The sequence below is a fragment of the Egretta garzetta genome, unplaced genomic scaffold (genome assembly GCF_000687185.1).
Source record: "Egretta garzetta isolate BGI_Z169 unplaced genomic scaffold, ASM68718v1 scaffold369, whole genome shotgun sequence".
In the NCBI taxonomy this organism is placed as follows: domain Eukaryota; kingdom Metazoa; phylum Chordata; class Aves; order Pelecaniformes; family Ardeidae; genus Egretta; species Egretta garzetta.
The window spans coordinates 535,534-558,045 of record NW_009260837.1 but is presented as its reverse complement, the minus strand read 5'-3'; the positions used below and the strand labels follow the sequence as shown (position 1 = coordinate 558,045).

The 22,512-nt window shown below is 36.4% G+C and overlaps 1 protein-coding gene across 4 annotated transcripts in view; it reads right to left on the bottom strand.

Annotated features, from left to right (window-relative positions):
- Nucleotides 1-22,512, bottom strand: part of WAC (WW domain containing adaptor with coiled-coil) — a 61,171-nt gene extending 38,659 nt beyond the window's left edge. For 3 of the 4 annotated variants that reach the window (XM_009647005.2, XM_035902411.1, XM_035902412.1), the window contains exons 1-2: nt 22,361-22,426; nt 21,106-21,301 (exon numbers count right to left, since the gene is read on the bottom strand). In XM_009647005.2, the coding sequence (XP_009645300.1) occupies nt 21,106-21,244 (139 nt within the window). In that variant the 5' untranslated portion in view covers nt 21,245-21,301; nt 22,361-22,426. Of the gene's footprint in view, nt 1-21,105; nt 21,302-22,360 lie in introns of all 4 variants that reach the window. The other variant, XM_035902410.1, reaches the window with a different exon arrangement.

Genomic DNA, 22,512 nt, shown 5'->3' with positions numbered 1-22,512 from the left:
GGGGGAACAACACCTTGTCCTCAAATACAGCCCTCCAAAAGCAAGACACTTAGTCCTACACCAAAAGAAGTATCCTGCATGCTCACAGCCAGGTGGAATGACTTACCATGGGGATGACTTAAGCTTGCCAAAGCAACATAACATCACATGCTTGTGATGTACGTGGATAACAACAAAAAAAAAGAGCTTCTAGTGAATGATTTGACTCTACATGTTATGTATGTTAGAGAATTCCAGAATTTAGACTTTAATATAAATGTATAAAAAAGGATGCATTTAGTTCCCCTAAATGTATGCAAGAAGTATATTATAACTACAAGACGGTATTCCTCAGACACACCAATAGTCTAATTTTTTTTTTTAGACACTGATTATGGAGATAGTGGTTTAATATTTTCATATTAATAATTGTTAAGTCTTTATTTATTTACTATATCCTTCCCAAACTCTACTGAAATAAAATAATTAAATTTCTTCATGTATTTCTGTAGGTTGCTTAATGCAGACCTATTAGTTCATTTCTACTATGAGGTAAAATCATCTCTCTTTTTAAAGGAAAACATGAGATAACAATTTACCAGATGGCTTGTTTGAACAGTTTGATATTAGTCACTTCAAAACTTCAGAAAACACCAATGTAGTTAATGTGCTGTAATCCCATATGATGGATGCATTAACACTACACTTTGTTCAGCATACTCAAGATGTAGTTGGTGATTTTAAAATACTATATAGTGGTCTACACACACCACCACAGTGTGAATCTAATCTAACACGCATTTTCGAAACCTGAGTAAGAGCCAACAACATACGTATTAAATCAATAAAATCCTTTAAATCCAATTCTATCCAACCCATAAACAAACCCCTCAAACTCACTGAGCAGACTTTCAGCCCTCGCATGGTCTAACAGCTCAGCAGCATCCCCTCACCGTTTCACACTGTTCCCAGCCGCCCTGGTTCCCAGCGCCGGTGCTGAGTCACAAACCACCTCGGAGCAAGTATCGAGTGACTGCAGCAGTCACACCCACCTACAGCTGGCCCAAACAGTAGAAACGCCTACTATTCAGCAGTTTCTTCACTAGGAGCCCCCTTCCACAATGAGCTACAGTCCTCCAGGCAGAACACCCATGACTTGCCCCGAATCAGGGATCCTGTCCTACCTGAGCTGGCCTCAGCTGCATAAAAACTGATCATGGCTACTCCAGCGATACCAATTGCTTTGCATTGTCAGGACAAGCTAGGTGGGCTTTTACAAGGGCCAGCCATACAAAAATACATACCTGGTGGTGTCCAGGACAGTTACACAGTGTAATTACAGGTGCAGGTTCACCCCCACACCTCCATTTTATTTTATGCATAATACCACTTTATGTTTGGATCCATACCTGAACTTCAAGGCAATGAGCGTATGAAAGGGGTTGCCAAACTGACATTTGCTGTTGGGAAGCTTCCAAGACCGAAGCAAATGATGCTCTGGAGAACAAGAGTTTTAGGCACTTCATACAAATTAAGGGCTTAAAGATCATATGTAAACACCAAAAATATACCTCCAAATTAAAACCTTGCTGTCTCAGTATGAAAAGGTACATACCTGCACAGGAGTCACCTAGGAATTCTGACAACCCAGCCAAGCAAGTGTTGCCAGCTCAGGTTGCCAGAGAAAGTTGCTCAAGATCTTTAAAAGGCCACCGAGTTAAAATGTTATGCAGAGAGCAATCCGCAAGTGGAGGTCTACCTCTACAAAGAAGGGGGGTTCCCCTTACTTGTATGCTAGCTTTCACCATTAGGAAAGCCTAACCCTGAGCCATTCTAAGGTGGCTGTGACTTGCAATCAGCTCTGTCTCCCAGCTGCATGCCTGGCAAAGTAGATAGTGAGAACAGGATCACTAAGATTAGTTCATATTCCAGAAACAGGCCTGATAAGGCAGACAGCATGCTACTGTGCCCTGAGACATTCCCTTATAGCACTTCTTACCCTTTCCTCTTACAGTTAGGCCTTCCTTACTAGTTCCACTTTCTTCAAGAAAGAGCGATAAAAAGATGTGGTTTTAAAATGCTTATTAGGATACCTTAAAATTTAGCAATTGCAAATACACATCTTTGATGCATCATAGGGAAATTCGTATTGTGTTATAAATCATCCAGTTCAGTTACAGAACTCCCCATCGAAATGTTTACTGCACCATCATGCTGACTTTCCTCAGCTTAATCATTATTTTGGAAGCAGTTAAATCTGGAAAGAGCTATTCCTAACTGGAATATGGCCAAGAAGGGCACCAGCACTACAGTTACATAAAACTGTTGTGGTGTAACTGTGTGAGCAAGCCTTCACTAACACTATCTCTAGTGATGAACAGGTCATAGGACAGGTCAGAGTCAAGGTTAAATTATCGTATCTTCAAGTCTTCCAAAGAAAAATCACATCTTCCTCACTAATGCTGAAAATCAGCAGAAAGCACAAAAAGCATGGTTCTGGGAACCAATTCAAAAACCGGGCTGTGACTTAATGCCTACTACAGATTTGAGATTCTACCATGCCAAGACTCACTTGACCGTTTTTGTAAGTAGTTTCCAGATCTAAACTGCTGAATCCTAGACATTTTGAACTGCAACAAGGATTCAACGCTACACTGGACTTGGAAAACAGACATAACATAAAGTGAAATAAGAATATTCCACTTTGCAACACAGTCAACTTTCTCTAGTAATTATCACATTTAATTAATGTCTCCATTAACACCACTTCAACTCTGTGAAATTAAGAAAAGTTGAAATTCTGAGTTAGCTAAGGATTGGTCTACTCTAAGTCATCAACTGATTTCTCTCCCTTCTCCCCCTGCAGTCTTTCAAGAACAAGCTGAAACCTATACGCTTGCCAAAACCTATACACTTATACCAGCAACTACAGCATCCACTTATAACCAGCTAAAATAAATTTTCTTGCTGCTTGAAGAGTCAAAGACATCACTGTGACATTCCATACCATCCTCTGGCATCCAAGCGTCTTAGCCTAATTAAAACTCTTTTTACCTCTTAACATTATACAGTATCGGTAACATAAAATCTCCTACTAAAATGCACAAATCTGAACATGGAGACACATTTCAGGTATCTTCATAAGATAATCTACAATCCAGATCAGGAAATAGTAAAAAAAAAAAAAAAAAAAAAAAAAAGCTATTTTTCATCCTCTTCAAACAAACACACACTGAGAAATTAGACAGCAAATAAGTTCACATGCCTCCATTCACACCCAAGATTTCAGCCAGGCACAAATAGTAAAATTACAGTAGTTGCAGTAGTATAGTGTTGCACTATACAATAGTTAACTTTATACAGTCCAACATAGACAGAGCATTTATGTTTCCTCTTCAGTCAGACAAATACCTTGTTAATATACTACTCTCCTTCTGTCCATAATAAAAGGCTTCAGTGCAGATAATACAAAGGCAAGTTTACAAATGCTCACCAGCTGGGCAGGAAGCACAAAAAATGCTCCTTAGCAATAAAGAGTGCTGTAACTGGAACTCAAAGGCAATTCTCCCCTTCACTCCCTCCAGAGGGGACAGGGATTCCGAAGGGCTCTAGCAGAGTCATCTTTTCTGTGCCCAGAAACCAGGCATATGGAAAGAAACACTGGGCAGCAGAAAAGCAAGGAAGTTCATTCCACTTGTTTCAACACCATACATACTGTTCTATGTCTCCATGTTCCACCTCTTAGCTAATATGCAATCAAATTCATTAAACTAGAGACAATATTAGAACTTGAACTTCCTCAACAGAACTGCCCAACTGATAGACACTCATTATTTGTTAACAGAGAAGACTTAACAGCAAGATAGTTTACGGCAGCGACATTTTATGGAGATAACTAATTAAGACTTGTTTAAACAATGAAAATTATAGAAACTTATCTAGGATAAGCTTAAATTAAAATGTCTAAAGTGTATTATTTCAATTGACATCTTTGTTACTTCAGTGCACATCTTTGTGCAGAACACTTTTTACAGTTCTGCATATGGGAGGAAAAAAGTAACACAACAGGAACACAATACCCAACATGCCAGCAGTAACTGAACAGCCTATCATGGCCATTTCTATTTGCCACATGTAAAAGGAATAAGAAAAACCACAATTTTTCCTTACTGCATTTTTATGTGGCCTGCTGTATTGAAACAAAATATGGCTGCCTTCCATAGGCAACTAAAAGCATGAAAACTTGCAATTTTTCCAGCAGAGGAACGGCCTCAGAGAATACACCAACTGCGCAGTAACGCTTTCCAGAAATTCATAACATACTAAGTTGAATGCACAGTGCTCTGCCAAAAGGAGGAAAATCTAGCCTGATCACCGTACTGCCCAATTACATATTCATTATGCCCCCCCAAATAAACATTTTGTACCAGTCAACAACAATCCACTGAGTTTCTGAAGATCCAATACTCAAATGTCCAAGTCATATCCTTCAAAAAAGCCTAAGGGATGAAACATGCATTTCCACCGCACTCCAGACAAATCCCTACCAACTTGCTTCTTCAAAGAAAACCACTATACTGGCAGGTTTTTTTATATCTCAACCATTAAAACAAAAATAAGCAAAAGACTGGACAAATAATTTTACCATCAGTGTAAAAATGTTTATTCTTTATTTCTGAAGAGCAGTAAGCAACACCATTTGAAAGAATTTGCCTGTTTCTCCTAAATTAAGGCAAGTTCCAAACAGCTTTCTTCCAACCTTTCTGATGAGAATGCCTCAGAAAGACCCAAAGGTTACTCAAGTAGATAATTTCTAAATAAACTGAAATCTACAAGTTGAACTTATGTGAAGATAAGAACTACAGGTAGACAACAAATTCTTCAGATTTACATTTGTTATTTCCTCCCTTTGGGTTCAGCTCACCTAATAAAAAAAAAAATGCTAGCAACATCCTCAACACAGCTTAACATCTCTAAGGCACCTACTTTGAGATCAGTTAACTCGAAAAAGCAGCTTAAGCAATTTTACCCATGGAAAATATGAAGAAGTACCATGAACTTCAGCAACAGAGTCATATTGCTAACTCTCTAGCTCATGACCAGAGATCTCAATTAAACAAAAACAAACTCCCTGATACAGCATCACTGCTGACAGTCAATTTTAAAGTCTTTTTAATCTTGCAGCACATATTAATGTTATCACATTTGTATTAAGTGGAGTAGTACATTCCTCTTAAGAAGAAACTAGAGTAGTTGAGAATAAAGCCAAACTATACTTTCATTACTGACTGTAGCTCAGAAAATGTTTACATCTCTAATACAGTGTAAGAATGCACAAGAGAGGTTCTTCTATCCTCAAACAAGAGCTTCATACAGAAAGGGGCTTTTTAATTACTATGACACACAAAATGAGAAGCGATAAACTGACATCCAGAATCCTTACTATGAACTAATAACAATGTTACCTTCCTCCAGTGTGGATCAGCACAGCATATGGGCAACAGACTGAATTTCCCCCCCTCCAAACCCTCCCCAGAAATACACTATGAAACTCAAATGAAAAGCCCTCCCATGAAATACAGTAATACAGGACTAAGAGATGCAAGTTCAGTAAAAGAAGTCTAACAGAACCTCAACAATGCACTATCCTACTTCAGACAACAATACTTCCACAATCCTGATCAACTCGAAGTAAGCAGAAGATTGTCTGCCAGTGATTCATGCCTCAGATTGGTCTCATACTTCCTCAAAAGATAACAACTCCACTACATAAATACAGCAAGAAAGGTGTGAACAGGATTTCAGGTTATGCCAAATAACGTATATCAGGGTTTTTGAACTGGGTGATAAGTGGAAACTAACTTTATGGCTAAGCACCTGATAACAAGCAGTTACCACAAAGACAGAGAAACTGTTTGCTGTTAGAAATATAAAACAGCGTGTGTAAAATACAGTGCACATCACAAAAAAAATTTTACTTCTGTCAGATCCCCTGAATCTCTATTTCTGCAATCACTGATACACATTAAATGTCAGCAGATAATTCCAATTTTACAAAGTTTTTCTCCCCAAACCCAAGAAAATGAAAAACTAGAGAACTCAACACATTTCTAAAAAATATATTAGTCATCTGGGGTATTTTAAAATTATTACCAATAGGCACATGCTCAAATGCTTTCTGAAATTAGGCTTAAGGGTTACTAAAATTGGATAAACAAATCACTTAACATTGTGGAGGGGAGGAGGGGGTGTGTCACAATTTTTACTTTTCATCAAGGAGCCTCCCAAAGAATGTAAAACAAATGCACTGGAAGAAACACTGATGTTTAACAATATACACGTCAGTGACATAAGACGGAAATTGCTTAAGTGCAGACACATTCTAAAAACCGGGTTTTCCAATGTTTTAAGGTTGCAAACAGCACAGTAATACTACAAAAGACTGATAAACCATACACTGGTCATCACTGACAGAAGCCTGGATGAAATCAGAGGTTGTGCAACGCAACTTCCGCTTACGAAGGAGAAAAAAAAAAATAAGCAGTGGCCAGAATACAACTGAGACTACTCTGCCATTTTCTAGGTATCAACAGCACCAAATTAGTACTCCCACTCAGAAGCTACAAGCAATTAAGCAAGGTATGGCAACTTAATCTCCCTGACAAAGTCCTCCGAGCAAAAATAAGATTAAGTAAGAACAAGGCCATGCTGTTTAGCAACTCTCGATTTTCTTTTAATGTTTTGGGGATAGTTTCTTGGGGACGAGGAACTTTAAGCAAAAAATTATGTGAACACATATTACTTAAAAATTAACTTGCAGGGAAGTTTCCATTACTCAGTTTCAGATAAGGAAGATGAAGTTGCAGCTTTTTCTGCATATAGGTAGTGTGATGCAGTGACAAATGCTTGCAACCTTAATCCCATCTTAAAAGTTTCCTTCATTTCAATTGAGCGTGCACCATTCAGAATCAGCAATTCTGGTGTTGTAGAAAGATTAAAAAAGGAGTCTCTATTAGAAAACACTACTGCAGCCCTGCAAAAAGGTTAGTCACAGACATAACTATCAAACTTAAATCCTTAATAAAAAGGCTGCGGCAGAATCAATGCCTAACTGCATAAAAAAAGGCAAGAACAAAAAATATATTGTTTATCTTCCTTCTTAAATGTGTCTTAAAAATATTAACTATTTTTATTATCTCAATTGTATTATCTCAAATTGTATCTCAAGACACATAAAATTTGACTACCCTCCAAATGCATGCAGAATTGTCTCATTCAGTTCTATTCTATTTTTATTTTATAGGCTAACACAGGAAAGTCTTATTCGTCCTCCAGTTACTTAATAACTATATCTGACGAGAACCAAACACCACTTCAATAGTTCACTGCTAAAGTGCTATTAATATTTGCTAGTTGAAAAGAACTTTGCTTCTCTTCTAAGACTACGGCAAAGTCCATGAAATTTTTAGCAATTCATCACAAATGAGCACGCTAACTTGAAAGTATTTAGTATTAGAAGTAGTAGTTCCTCAGTAAACTTTTACATGGTAACTTGTGAAATGATTAGGTTTAGACAAATTACTCTTTCAGTTCAGGACATGCTATGCCACATATATTTATTACAGTATAGATATGCAACAAGTATAAGGATTTTAATTTTATGCTTATTTCATCTTCAACTGGGAACTGTTTTTGAAAAGAAGAGATGCTAATAACATTCTGAAAAAAACAAGACAAATCAAAATCTGCCACATAGTTCTTAATTTAAAAAAAAAAAAAAGGAATGCTGGCCCAGGGCTCAGGGGAGGCAGCAAGCAAGGATCCACCTAAGAATGAATATATATAGTGCTGTGGTTTTAATACAATGGATTCACAGCCTTAGCTTCAGGCTGGATGTCTAGCACTGCTTAATAAAGGTATTTTACAACAGGGTTTTCAAATATCTGAAGCACAGCAGGTGACAGGAGAATTCTTCCATGTTCCCATTAAATAATTCTTAAATATATACTTAAAATTCAACTGGTCTTTCCTGGAATTTCCTTACTAGAGGAAAAGATGCCTCTCCACAAAAGCTAAAGTTATGTTTACAAACTGAAAAATCTATTTTACGACTGTCTGGTTGCCTAAGTGTCTCATTTTATTTCCCCAGTTAAGTAAACACTCTCAAAAGGACTATACAGAGGCTGCAATCATTAGTAAAGGCAGTGCTTTGCCAGTAAGAGGTGAACTTTATACCACTTGAATTTGAAGAGGATCATATTATTTCTCATATTAAATCAAGTAGAAATAGTACTCTTTCAAAAGAAATGAGCGGTTTTGAAAATTAAGTCTGTGTTAACCTGTCAGCTGCAGGTGTCTCAATGAGCAAACTACTTAACTAGAAGAGATATGAACACCCGCTGATGTTATTCAAGGGGGACACCTGATGCGAACACACCATCATCCAGAAGAACATAATCATGTGAAATAAACACAGCAGAAAAAAAAATGGTAAAGCGCATTACTTAATTTGTACAGAAGATCTTATGCACAAATGTGCATTATTTATAATTATATGCCTTAATAAAAAAAAAGTATTCTTTGCTGTTTTTTCCACATTCGGGAGTGAATAGGTATGTTTGAAAGATAATAAATGAGATGAGCAGGGCAGATCATAATTTCCTTTCCCCATTTTTGCTACTGATATATATGAATAATTTATAACTGTTACTCTCACGAACTCAGTAACAAATCTACCTAGGAAAGCACTTAGGAAGACCGTTGCTTCAGAGAACATAAAACAGCATGATGGTTAAGAAAACTAGGAAACCAAGAGAGAGGAACTAATCTGTTTAACTGGGATGGAGCTGTAAATATTGCTTCTTAAAAATATTTTCAGAAAGCCCAAAGTGCCTAAATATATCAGCTTTCTATGATAATATGGTGAAATAAAGAATGTTTCTCTTCCAAAAAAATAAGCTTAAAAAATTATTAAACTTACTAGGGATACTGAAATTCTTACAGGAATGGATGGAACAGGTTTGAAAAAGGGGCAGGAGGGATTTTTTTGAAAAGTTTAGCTATGCTGAGATCTCTTCCATGAGAAAGTATCAATACTGGCAATTTAACACAATAACTTAGTTTGAATCTAGTCAAGTCTAATATTAACATGTCCATTACTATGGATACTTTTTCAAATTACGTTTTCTTTTAACAAAAAGGCTGATCTTCAGATTCCCGGAATAAGCCGATTACAGAGCACTACTACCAAAATCACTGAAATAAAATCAAATCTTTAGGGACAGTTACAGAATAAATTTGAAGTTCTCACTTCACTAAAACAGGCCAGAAATATACGCAAGTTTTTACTAAAAAAAAGTGTACTTTAACAAACATTTCTAAGTATTAGCTGATTGCATTTTGTTTCTGCAGAAATTAATGAGCATGTTCACAGTTCATCTTTTCGCAAGCTTTTCTCTGGTAGGCAGCTTCTCAGACAAAACAACTGTAGAGAGTAATGACAGTGCCAGTTTTGAAGTACACTCTTCAAGAGGAAATAGCAAGTAGTAGTAAATTCAAAATGCATGGTAACTGGGATTAAAAACCACAAAGATGACACAGCTAAATACCTTTTCTTCCTTTTAATTTATCAAACTGATCCAACATCATTCCCCTTTCAGACCCCCTTAGGTGTAAACTTCTATTCTACTGGCTGAGCTCTATACACATGCAAAAGGAGATGCGCCTCCAAGCTCTATTCTTCCCCATATAAACATGGCAGCATTTGGGTTTTTAATCACCTGCCCATGAGGAGGCCCAGATGAGCCATTTTCATTTACACTCTGAGTAGCTATGTCAACTCTGTAAAAGGGAAATGGTAAAAAGGAATTTCATGTTACCAAATTAACTGGACCCACAAAAAACCCCAAACAAACAGAAAAACCCAAACAAAAAACAACAACCCACACTGACTTTATAGTAGGAATTTCCTGAGCCACAAAATCATATGCCTTCAACCACTGCCTCCTAAAACCAGAGAAGGTATGAACTGAACAAACACAGGCAGCTAACATTTTCTAACCAAATATATAAACATACAAAATGACACAATGTTTTCATATCATACAGCTTTTTCTGCATTAAAAAAAAAATCACAAATGTTTAAAAGACAGACAAATGTAATTTTAAAAATTTCTTTTAAATTCCTTTATATTTTCTCCCCAGTAAGAAGCTGTACTAGTTCAACCATGACTAGGCTTTATTATTATTATTGTTATTCAAAATGTTACTAAAACTACTGCAAAAAGGATTGATGACTGATTTCCATTCAGTAGTGGCTTATTTAAGATTTAACTGAAATTAGTTTAATCTTCATATAAGTAGAAGTAACCTAGTTTATCCTGCTTCTCTTCTGTAGCCATCTTAGTCTCTAAGCTCAGATCTGCTTCTCACATTCACAGACAAAGCTAAAGCTAAGGACAGGAATCAGAAAAATGGATAGCAAGGAACCAGATGTCACTGTCAAGCCTTCATCCTATGTCCAATTAGCCTCTCTGCTTCCTTTATGGTCACAATGAATTACAAGAAAAGTATCCAGATAGGTCAGCAGACTTCATATGGAGGCAAGAAAAAAAACCCAACTGACTACAGTTTCAGTCAGTTAATTCACTGTGTAACTTGACTTTATCATCATCATATTTGAAAGCTGTCCTGGCAAAGACTGTTGTCTATTTTAAAGGAAAGCTTTATTTAATAAATGTTACAAGCGCTTTCTGCTTATAACACGGCTCTTCCAGAAGTTCTGCAAGACACAAGAATAATTTCTGTTGAGTGAAAACTTCTGTATCAGGATTCAGAAGAAAATAAATTCTAAATCTGTTTTAATTCTCAGCACACAAACTAAAACCGTAACTGTAGTAAGTAAGAGGAAAAGATGTGGAAACAGAAACAAACAGAATTTGATAAACCTAAACCAGCTTTTAAATGTAACCCCATACTTCTGGGGGAGAAAAAACCAGCAAATTTTAGCTTCATTACTCTCTAAATTCACTTCACATCATCATGCATAAACATGATCTACACATGAGTCTAAAGGCACAGCATTTCTCTGTTCCAAAGAGAAAACTTTATCTACAGAAGCTATCAATTACTCTCCCAACTTTCACATTAACAAATTTAACTTTGAAATCAAATGTATGCAGGGAGGTGGTGAGGGGGAAAAAAAAAAATCACTCCAAAAAGCATGTGAGACAAGCTTTTCAACCTCTCTGTTACAAGTCCTTTGGCAAACAAAACAAGAAATTTAAGAAGAAATTTACGCTGTCATATGCAGATTCTGCAAATCTAAAACAGCAAAGTAATTTCAATATACTCAAGATACTGTCTTAACTAGATGAAGCTGTGTAGTTAATGGCCAACAAACTAAAACCCAATCTGGTAAACATATACATCAGTGAAAAACATCAAAAGCCTGCACTGAAGTGGAAGTGTGCAATCATCTTTGAAGAAATACATGCTACATACTAAGTCTGGTATAAATTGTACTGAACTGCAGATAAATTCTGAATAATTTAGAGGGTAAGACATTTCAGAGGTCAGATCATCTAGATGATCTTCAATCCTAAAAAGAGTTTTTAGGATAGCTGGTCCTAAAAAAAAGCATACACTGATAAAAGCACATAAAACGTAAAACTGTACCAGTGCAGCAGACACCTGCAAATACCGAATTCTATTACCAACAGATCCATCATAGTTCCACCTGACCCCACAACAGCACTCAAAACAACACATTCTCAATGACCAAAAATCCTACAACGCAATATGAAACACATTCACAGGTTCATAATCCTCACATGCAATGAGCAAAAATCAATCACTTGGCAGGGGGATAGAGGAGTTATCACAGAAACGATAATTAGCAAAGTTAATTAACAATTTTGAATGCCTTTCAAATTGAAGTCCACTAATTACACATTTAAAATAGAAATATTCAAATTACTGTTTTATCTATCAGTGGACCTCTGATCAACTAGTTCAACTTTCTGCATGAAACAAACCTTAAAAAATTATCTTTGAGTCACAGAGTTTCAAAACTTCCACCTCTCAAAATCATCACAATAAGTCACTCCAATTGTAATAAAAACATTAAAAACTGCCAAATTTCTATTTTCTGAACATTTAGGTTAAGCTAACTGGATCTTGCACCTTTACTTGCTACATTAAAGAACTCGTAAGTATGCCATTTCTTTCCCCTGTGATTACTAATCAAGTAAAACCCTTAATGTTTTCTTTGTAACCACACCAAGAGCTCTTCAAGTCTCTCCTAATGCATGAGTTTCAATTGCAGTCATTTTCTTGCCTCTTCTCTGAAAATCTGCAGTTTTGCAGACTTCCTGAGCTCTGAGAATCAAAACAGCAACTGTATTCCAGTAGCTGTCACATTAGCACTAAGAGATAATCTCTCTAGTCCTACTTGATATTCCTCTGATCCTTTCTGGCTAACACTGCACTCAATATTTGTGCTCTTAATTGCGTATGACTTTCATGTCTGTTTTAAGAGTCATTGCTCGGCACAGTATCTACTTTCTATAAAGTCTTATACTCCTTCCTGTAATCTCCTTCCTGTAACTTTTTACACAGTGAACCACTGGTACCTGTTCCTGTAGATTAATTAGCATTTTCACTTCTGCATAACTTAGCTCTGTACTAGTGAACAGTTTTTATTATTTGCCATTCAGTCTCAAATTACTGATAACATATGAACAGTCCTACAATTTCTTCCTTGTAGATTAAAAAAGTTAAGACTTAGGTCCAAGAGCAAACCTATACACATTAAAAAGAAAAAAATCATCTCACTTGATGATCACAAGTTTTGTATTTTTGGGATCTATCAGTTACCAGTTTTTGATCTACAAAACATTACTATGTAAACAATGCTTTCTTAGTTAAAGATCTCAAAACATTTAACTCTGTGGCTAAGAATCACCTATTTCATCTCCACTTAAGATGGCAGGTCAGAGAAGTTAGTTGACACGTATCAGAAAATTAATCACAAAAGTTTAGACTGAAAAAAGACCTCCTGAAGATTCCTGCTTCCCCTCAGACACTGGGAATTTAGCCCTGGAAACGAACTGTTCATATTTCTGACTGCCTTGCCCTTGTCATGAAGCACTTTCATACTGCACTACATCTCTTTTTTTGAGAGATGACAAAAGCAGGATTAACATTTTTATCATACCTCTGCTGGAGAAACAAAATAAGGTATGTTTTAAAACTGAGGCAGAAAATGTTACAACATTAAATTCTGACATACTGTTCCTTTGCATCTCTTTTCATTACAGTAGTCACAGTAAGGAACAGAATGATCATCCCAAAGTAATACTGGGTCTAATCAAAAAAGGTCTTCAGGCCTCTTGTTTTCCATTCATTTCCAACACAATATAACACTGCTGCATGCATGGAAATATAAGTCAAGACCACAAAAGCTTACCAGACATCTCTTAACCCATCTGATAAAAAGACTGAATAGTGTGGCCTCTTGTCAGTCATCTGCTCAAAAATGTATGTATGTCCTTTCCAGTAACTGGAACATTATTCTTGAATACTGCTCCAGGAGTCGACTTCTAGTCAGCAGGAAGTCCAGTTTGTTCCTTAAAACATGCATCTCACTTCACAAGCATAAAAGTAGGGAGAAAAATTAATCACTGCCCAAGAGAAAAAGTGATGTAAAACTTTATGTATGAAAATTCCAGGCTATTTCAACTGTTTGGGGTTTTGGTGTTGTTTTTTTTTTTTGCTGCTGCTGAAGGTCTGAGAAAAAACTTTATGCAGCAGGAAAACAGGTGAATATCAGATTCAAGAGATGTCTTTGAATAATTTAGAAAGTGGTTAAAACTTACAGGATCAGCAATTTATTTTAGACGTTTACTCTTCAGAAACTGATGCAATTTTGTTCCCTGTATATTCATTACCATAAACTTTCCACTTATTACAGATGAATGAATTTCAAAATGCTGTTTCACAAAGCAGTACTTCCAACAAAAATTTCAACAAATAAAAATTTTATCCTATGGTATAATTCTAAGATTACTTCCTGTGCATACAACTGCAGGCAGAAAGCTCCAATTTTACAAAAGGGATAAAATATTGAGCAAAAATTTTGTAGACCACGATTGCTCTGGTTAGTATTTTTTAATAGGCAAAAGTACTGAAGGAATACAAATTCATGTCAAAATCTGGACATTAATTCCCTCTATAATTCAGCTAGTGCTTTCAAGTGGAAAACCACACTACTTCAGTAAAAAAGCAAACTTGCATAAAATGTGTAAAACAAGCAAAAGAAGGCCAGAACTAAACAGCATTCTTTTAATGCTAGCAAAATATTATTGAGGTAAAGGAACAGCTAGTGAATTTACATGCTTTTTCTAGGGTAGTTTTATTGTCAAAAGCTAGGAAGTCTGTTAAAACCCTTCAAGAAAGGAAACAATCTTCTAATACTCAAGTTACAGCAGGGAACACCTGCACAACGAAGTGAGGTGACTCCTTCATAATTCAAGAGAAAACAAAAACATTAAGAGGATAACAATCTTACTCAAATGCTTCTCTTTTTTCAAGTGCTACATTTAACTCCAGAAAGGATTCATTTTTACACTACAACAAACTACTGACAAAGCAAAAACCTAGAAGCACCAGTGATGAGAACTGCCTTTCATTGCCAGTACAATTTTTTTTTTTTTTTTTCTTACTGGAGAACTATAAAAGGAACAATTTCTCTGTACATTGAGAGGTTCTTCCCTGGAAGCACCTATGAAATTGTATAAAAGCCTGACTTCATAAACAAATGTAGTTAACACTGCAAGTTGGGTGCCATTAAATTACTATTTTCCACAGTGAAGTTATTACAGCATCACCTCCTCTCTCAGCCAAAACAGAGGCAGAGCTTTCTCTTCCAAGTTCTGCGTAGTTTAATGATACTTGGCTTACTCGATACTTTATTCAGAATAGGTAGGAACAGCAGGAAAAACAAACGTAAACTGTCAATAAACAGTATTTCTCTTCTTAGAAAGCAGCTGTGTCCCAAACAGTGGTTAAGGAACTAACTTTAATCATGGGCCTTCAGAGAATACAGAGTAATCCCAGTAAAAAAGCTACATAATTTACAAATCGCTATCTTTACTATGGCCTAGCAGCAGGCAGCTCATCAGAAACTAACAGTTTTCATTGCTTCTTTTCACCTTCAGAAAAGCAACCCAAAAGTACAAGTTTAATAGGCTGTATGTTCCATTTCTGCAAAGCCAGAGGCTAGTAGCATACATTAAGAAAGCATGATGCTAAGTAAAAACCATTCCCTTATGATCAGCTTATGTACCAAAGATAGGCAAATTTAACAGAACTTGTATAGAGCCAGTATTTTCCCTTTTCCAAAACATAAAGTAAACTTACATACAAAAGCTTACCAGGTCTAGCTATTAGACTGACTTGAACATATTACACTTAGAATCCAAAAACTAAGTTTATGAGTTCTTAAAACATTTAAAGATACATATTTCCTTAAACAGATCAATCATAAAGGGAAACTTTTAGAGGACCTATTCACAGATCTGTATTTTATATACTAGCAAATATAAGGAAGTAAGGATAGTAAGTGAAATGGAAGTTCCCAATGTCAAAGTCTTAATAGCAATGGATTTGGGGAAGTGGCTGCAGCAATAGGTTACAAACGAACAGCACTGCTTATTGTCATTTGCTGCAGTTTCCATTTCATATAAAGTTTGCCATTAATACATCTTTACTCTCCCAACCTACACCAGATAGTTGAACTTCATGAGAAAAAACAGAGGACCCCACTCACCTAAATGCATTTAATATCATAATATTAATACAACAATTCTTTCCTAATATCAGTAATATAAAATTAGATTTTTATATCTTCCATCCTGTGCTTTTAAAAACAAACTTTGCAGCTACTTTTCAAAAGCAATTTTGAACATTAGCATTCTAAACATCAAAATTTAAGAAGTACATACACAAGTTATATCCTTTACTATGATTACCATGATCACATACTTTCCAATTTCTTTTCTATTACAGATCCTCACAGCAGAGCAACAAAAAAAAGGAAAATAATGGTTATACAACTGATCCAGCAAAAACTCACTTCAGAAACATCGCCAAACATACTGAGTAAATGTAAAACTACTTTCTATCTAAAACTTCTAAACTTTTAAAGCAAACTTAAAACAATGCTGCCGCCCCCTCCCCCCCAACTTAAGGTACCAGTACTAGTGAGACTTGAAAGAAAGCTTTTATCAAAATTAGAAAACCACAGCAATCTACTTTTCCCATCTTTTTTTTTTTTTTTTAATCAAGAAAAGCTTCTAAGAAGTGAATGGTCCTGGAAGCAACTGTATTTATCTTAAAAACCAAACAAATCACCAACCCCCACCTCCTTTAGAGCCAACAGACAATATTCAAGGAAGAGGGGAGAGAATCACCTCTCTTACATTTGGATGTTGGGGGTGGGAGGTGGTGTTCAAACCGTGTTTCACAGAGAGCCTACTCTCATTTGTGATCACAGACTTCTCTCATCCCTGCTTTGACCATACAGTTACAGTGAGGAAACATTTTCATAGTAATGAATAACATTAACAGCCGTTAATAGTAACTAGATAGAAACTGTTCCAGCTTCTTCCTCAACCCTTCGCTATGCTTCATTACTCTCAGACTTCCCTCTTTCCACCTACTCTGCAATTTCTTCTTTCCAATGCACGTTGCCCAGGCAGCTTCCACTCTCCTGTACCTGCCCCAACGCCCCAGTTATTTCTGACTGCTAGTCAACGATCATGCTAATTTAATCAGCAGTTAGCCTCTTGTCCTCTACTGCAAGGGTTGCTAAGACAGGAAAGAAAAGCTAGCGCTATGTTTCCGGCTGTTCACTGTCTCTGTGCTGTGAGGACTCTGAACTCCTTCAGGAACCACTGGAAACAAAGCAAGCCAACATTTCATGAGAGAAGCTCCCACTGCTACTATGAAGTCATGATTTAAAATATTCCAATCAGTCTGTAATAGCAGTAGGATTTTGAATCTTAGGACTGTATTACAGTCAATAACAGCAGTCATTGACAGTATTCTTAATTCTAATTAAAAAAAGCCATGCAAGATAAACATATTCACAAGAGTTCAGTTATATTTTGGAATTGAAATATGACAAGTCATAATCAAATTTCATTAAAATAGCCTACATAGCACACAATCCAGCAAAAGATTTCATGCTGTGTACATTAATACTCTCCATTTGTTATTTTAAACAATTCAGTAAAATCATGGCATGAAGCATATATTTTCAAAGTCTCTTAAACACAAATGTAGCAAAACAGTATCTTCACAATAAGAAACAACTGAGTACAGGTGGCTTATTCAGACTAACTTTTTCTTGCTCAAAGTTTTACTATGTATCTTAGTTGGTCACTCTGCTTCATACATTTAAGTAGAAACAAACACCCTTTTCCCCCTTTTACCAAGGGTTGCATCTTGCAATTTTTACTCCTAGATAATACATATCTCCCCCTTACAGCATTACCAGCTACCCTACTTCTTAGACCTCTTTGTTTTCCTTCCTGTACACCAATATCACCTCATTTATGCATTTAAAAAGACCTAAAAGAATCATCTATGCTCTCAGTCTCAAGCATGAGAGCCCTCTAATCTTTGTCCTTCCCTTTTTTCTTTAATGGAAACACTTTTCCACATCTACAAGGCCCTTCGTGGTTCTATTCCCTGTAAACAATGCTAGCTTTAAGTCCCCATTTGTTACTGTTAAGGAACTTCACACTTGAGTTGGTCTCGTAAACCCCTCTAATCTCTTCAAACTCCACACTTGCCTATAGCAGCTGACCTATAAATAGGAGATGCACTGAGGGGGGTAGCTGTTTCATTACGTTTTAAACACTTGCATACAGAAACAATATCCCCGCGCACAAGGACCTGAAAGCAAGAACAAAGTTACTGCAGTTTTTTGATATGCTGGATGTACAAGTACTCTTCGGAAACCAGGGATGTGACAAAAACTTGCAAGTACTCTACCATGCTTAGTCCAAGGTAAACTTGGAAGTCTCTCTCCAGAGAAATGACTGTCTCTGTACAGTCTCTTTCCACAGAAACCATGCAGTAAGCAAGTTTGAAAAATGCTTTGTTTGCACTGTATCAGTATGGAGGGCTTACCCATAACAGACATTTTAAAGCCTTAATTGAAAGCAATTGAATATCTTACCATGGATTATAGTTCTACAAACACAAAAGATTCTGCCATGAGTATTACAAAAATAAGCTGTAACAACAAATACCTTATACAGGTACCAAAGGTATTCACAGCAGGAGGTTCTACCATTTTTGAGTTATTAATTTTCAATCAATTTAATTATAGCTCTTACATTTCATACATGTACACTTAAATCTTTAAATGACATTTAAGCCAATTATCTCTACCATAAAAAAGTAAACCAGTCATGACTAAATGAGTCCCAAGCATAGGCATGGTGCACCAGCGAATCCTCCTGTTTCACTTCAGAGCAAAAATCACTAAGAGATATACAGGAGTGACTTTTTAAACATTGACTTGAAAGGGAAAGATTATGTTAATTCAGCTTTACATTCAGCAGTAATACTCCAGATTTTTGTTCTGTTTTGTTTTCTACAGGATGAGAGAAAAAGAGATTGTTTGGGACTTTAATGCAGTTTGGGGGAATAAATACTGGAAATTTTTCAATGACGGTTGATTTGTTAAGTTCAGCTAGATCACAGAAAGGCAGTAACACCTTTGTAGTATTTCCAAATCAAGTACCACTGATTTTACAATAATGAAATGCACAATAATTAAAAAAACCCCCAAACTTTGTTTTTCCCCCTCAGGAGAGTGTAAAAAGAAAAGAAAACAAGCCAGAAAACTACAGTAGCATCAAAGCCAATTAATACTCTTCAGTCATATTAAGACTTCAATGAAAAATTTTACAATTCTTTTTTTTTTTTTCTTTTTTTCCACTGTATGTCTGTAATTGCAAAACTAAGGGAATAATATATCAAAACCAGTACCTCAGTGTAATTCAATAGACAGAGAACATGATAAATTATTAGATTATGTCTTTTGCACATTAGGAATATGCTAAAGTCTATAATACCACAGCATTTCACCTATATTCTAACACCTACCTTCAATTCATACTGACATAAAGATTCAGTAAAGCAAAGGCAAAGTTGATATCCTGCTCGCATCTGCTCAGCAGTGGTTTACTATATACAATCTACAGGACTTAACGCAACTTTGGTTGTTTTGAATATATTTTAAAAAGCTGAAAGTGGGGCCAAACTAACCTTACTAACACCACACACACAAAAAGAATTTCTTATTTTCATCAAATAGTACAAATGTTCATCTTTTAAAGCTAGTAATTTCCCTCAGGCTGTTGAGGACTACTTCCTTCTCCCAGGCTATTAACATATGATGCGCAAAGGACCACTTTAGATCAGAATAAAGGGAATTTTCCACTGCGTTAACAGCTTGGGGAAGGAGAAGGTACAGAGGGATAGTGTTCCTTCCACTTATAAAACTACAAATAATTAATTTTCCTTCATTGTTACTGCATACATCCATGCTTCAGGTCATTCCCCAACTATTAAACCCAGCTGGACTCAGTGAGAACTTCAGAATGTCTTTCCTCACTTAAAAACAATTCCAACATACAAATAAGCAAACACGCTCCCCATATAGAGCCTCATCCTCCAAATGTTTTCATATATGTATAACTCCACTAAATGTAGCTCCACTGAAGCAGAAAGAATTACTGACTGTAGCAAAACTAAGCAGAATTGCAAAAATATGTAGGATGAGTATCTTTGGACAGGTGAACAGGAAATAAGAGAGGACACCTCTGCGTCCTGAAAAGTAGCACAGCAGCCTACTGGCCTTGCACATCCATGTAATTCTGAGATTACTATACTGTCAAGAATGATCAGATATAATGAAAATCAGTGTACTAACAAAAGATACCCGTTTTTATGATCCTTCTACACTCTAATACCACGTTACCAGTGGTCTACAGAGCCTCTGTATTAATCCATAGAAGGAAAAACAAATAGAAATTCTAAGAACACTCAGGTACCATAAACACATTTGTGGTGTGGAACGAGTATTTCCTAAAAAGTACTTACTGATATTTTATTTTACTGTAACTATTATAACAAGTAACAATAGTGCAGCAATAAATATATCTGTACACCACAAGTTGTTAACTTTATCTAGAACAAAGAAGCTCTGATTTAAAGCTCTAAGTTCTCTACATGAATACTTTGCTTTATAACTCAATACAGAGACCAAATACAATACTTACAAAACAGAAAGCATGCTTCCAAATTCAGTCAGTAACTGGGATTTTCTAAACTTCAACTGTTACCATTTTTTTATTAAAAGGAAAATCCTACTTTCCTTTTTCTAAGAAGCAGGGATAGAAAATAACATCAGTTTAAAAAATATCAGATATTACTACTGCCTATAAGACCCTGTAAAAACACAGGAGGCTGACTTGACTGTGAACATTCTTCTATAAGCTCCTGCCAAGAAAGGCTCTAGCAGGTGCTACCTTTGATTACCATTTTCCAATTGTTAAAGAGTTCTACAGAGCAGCTAAATAGGAAGAAGCATTTTTTAATTTCTTACGGGGTTTAGTCTACGTCGCACATAATTACACAGTATAGCACCGCAATACACGGTTCTTTTTTAAAGTGTCTCAAAACAGCTAATATTTATTATTAGTGAAAAATCCAGAACACTATTTCATGTTACCAAATGTTGCAGTATGTCTAAAGTGAGACATACCAGTTTAAAAAAAAAAAAAAAAAAAAGAGAGAAGTTTATTTAAACTTTGTGGCTATAAAAACCCCTACCATACCTGTAAAAATAAGAAAATTAACAGGTGTTAGAATGCCTTAATGAATGCTTCCAGTGAAACTTGCACTTTGGTTTCACTGCAGTCTTCCAAGCACGGCACAAGGCACATTTAGTGTAACACTCTCATCACCTGAGTGATAATGGATAAATTTTAGTATTTGTGAGGAATTAGTCATTGCTTAAATAAAGTTTAATTAAAGATAACTCACCACCATCCCTCTCTCTAACTCTGTGAGTATGCACACTTTTTGCTTTACTGTGCCCTGTGTTGTCACCATATTTGTTTTCAGGGCTATCAGAGCGCCGCAGCATTTTATTTGGTGGTGAAGGATCTGTGGTGTCTCGCATCTTGTCATGACGATGATCACCACCACCGGGGTGACTCTTGGATGAGTACTTAAGAGCCTGTAACAGATCACAAGAGAACAGGCACTTACATTAGATAAAGTTACAAAACTGACATTAAAATGTTATTTCTAAATTTTAGATCTCTTTCCAAAACACTTTTTCAAGTTAATTAATTTTCATTTCCTATTTAAGCAACCAGCATTAGTCTTTCTATTTTAATTACCTACATTAAAGCAACAAGTTCTGTAATTAGAACTCAGACCATTTTCTCCCACTATTACATCCAACATAGCACTTGCTGTTAAGAAAAACCTGATTTCTCTATCTTTTCACTGATGGCCCACACACTTTCAGCAGTAAACGGGCCACAGTACTTCTGCACTTTTGGGAGAAGCATAAGTCTCCTCTTGGTATTAAGAATATGAACAGAAAGTTACAATGAATCAGTGTAAACTTTGAATATGTCTTCCATACTGTAGTCAAGGCCACTCAGTTTCATCACAACCTTGAACTTTTGCAAGGTTTTTTCACTACTAGCAACCCTATAGCAGATGTAAAAAAAAAAACCTCTAAAATTCTGGGGGCCCAAAACATGTAATGTCATGATTCATCTTGAAATAATTACCAAAATTACATGTTCTGCTTCACTTTGACCTGCTTGATTTTGCAGTTGTGAGCTTCTGAGTGGCAAATGTTTACATTTACCTGAACTGTCACTGACAGCTGCCCCACACTGTCAGATTACACTTCACAGTAATACAAATACACAGAAACGTAATAAAACAGTTCAATCCTGTACCCTAAGGGGAGCAATATCACAATATACGGCATTCCCCAAATTCATACCCCAAGTGCTGTTTTTTTCAGTAGAGAAGGCACCTTACAGCAACTGAGGTTTATTGTCAGCCGCTTAAGGATTTCATGTTTTCTGAACATGCCCAGCAGCTGGCAACTGCAGAAATTAAGCCTTACTGGCAACCCCAGTCATTCAGGGTCTAAACCCATGCCCTGCTCAGGTTACAGTCCACAGCAGCAGTTTTGGGGAGAAGAAAGGACCTGGGGAGGGGGGTGGGGGAAGAACAAGATGCCTTTTGTTTTTAAAACCAAAACACTCACCTCCCCCTGGATCTCCACTCCACTGCAAGTGACCCCGGCTTGCTCTCCCGCCCCTCGTACGTACCCTCCCCGACTCCTAGGCCCAAGCTCCACTCGGGTCGCACTAGGCCTCTCCTCCTCGCCCCGTCCCCGCAGGCCTCAGAAGAGCGCCG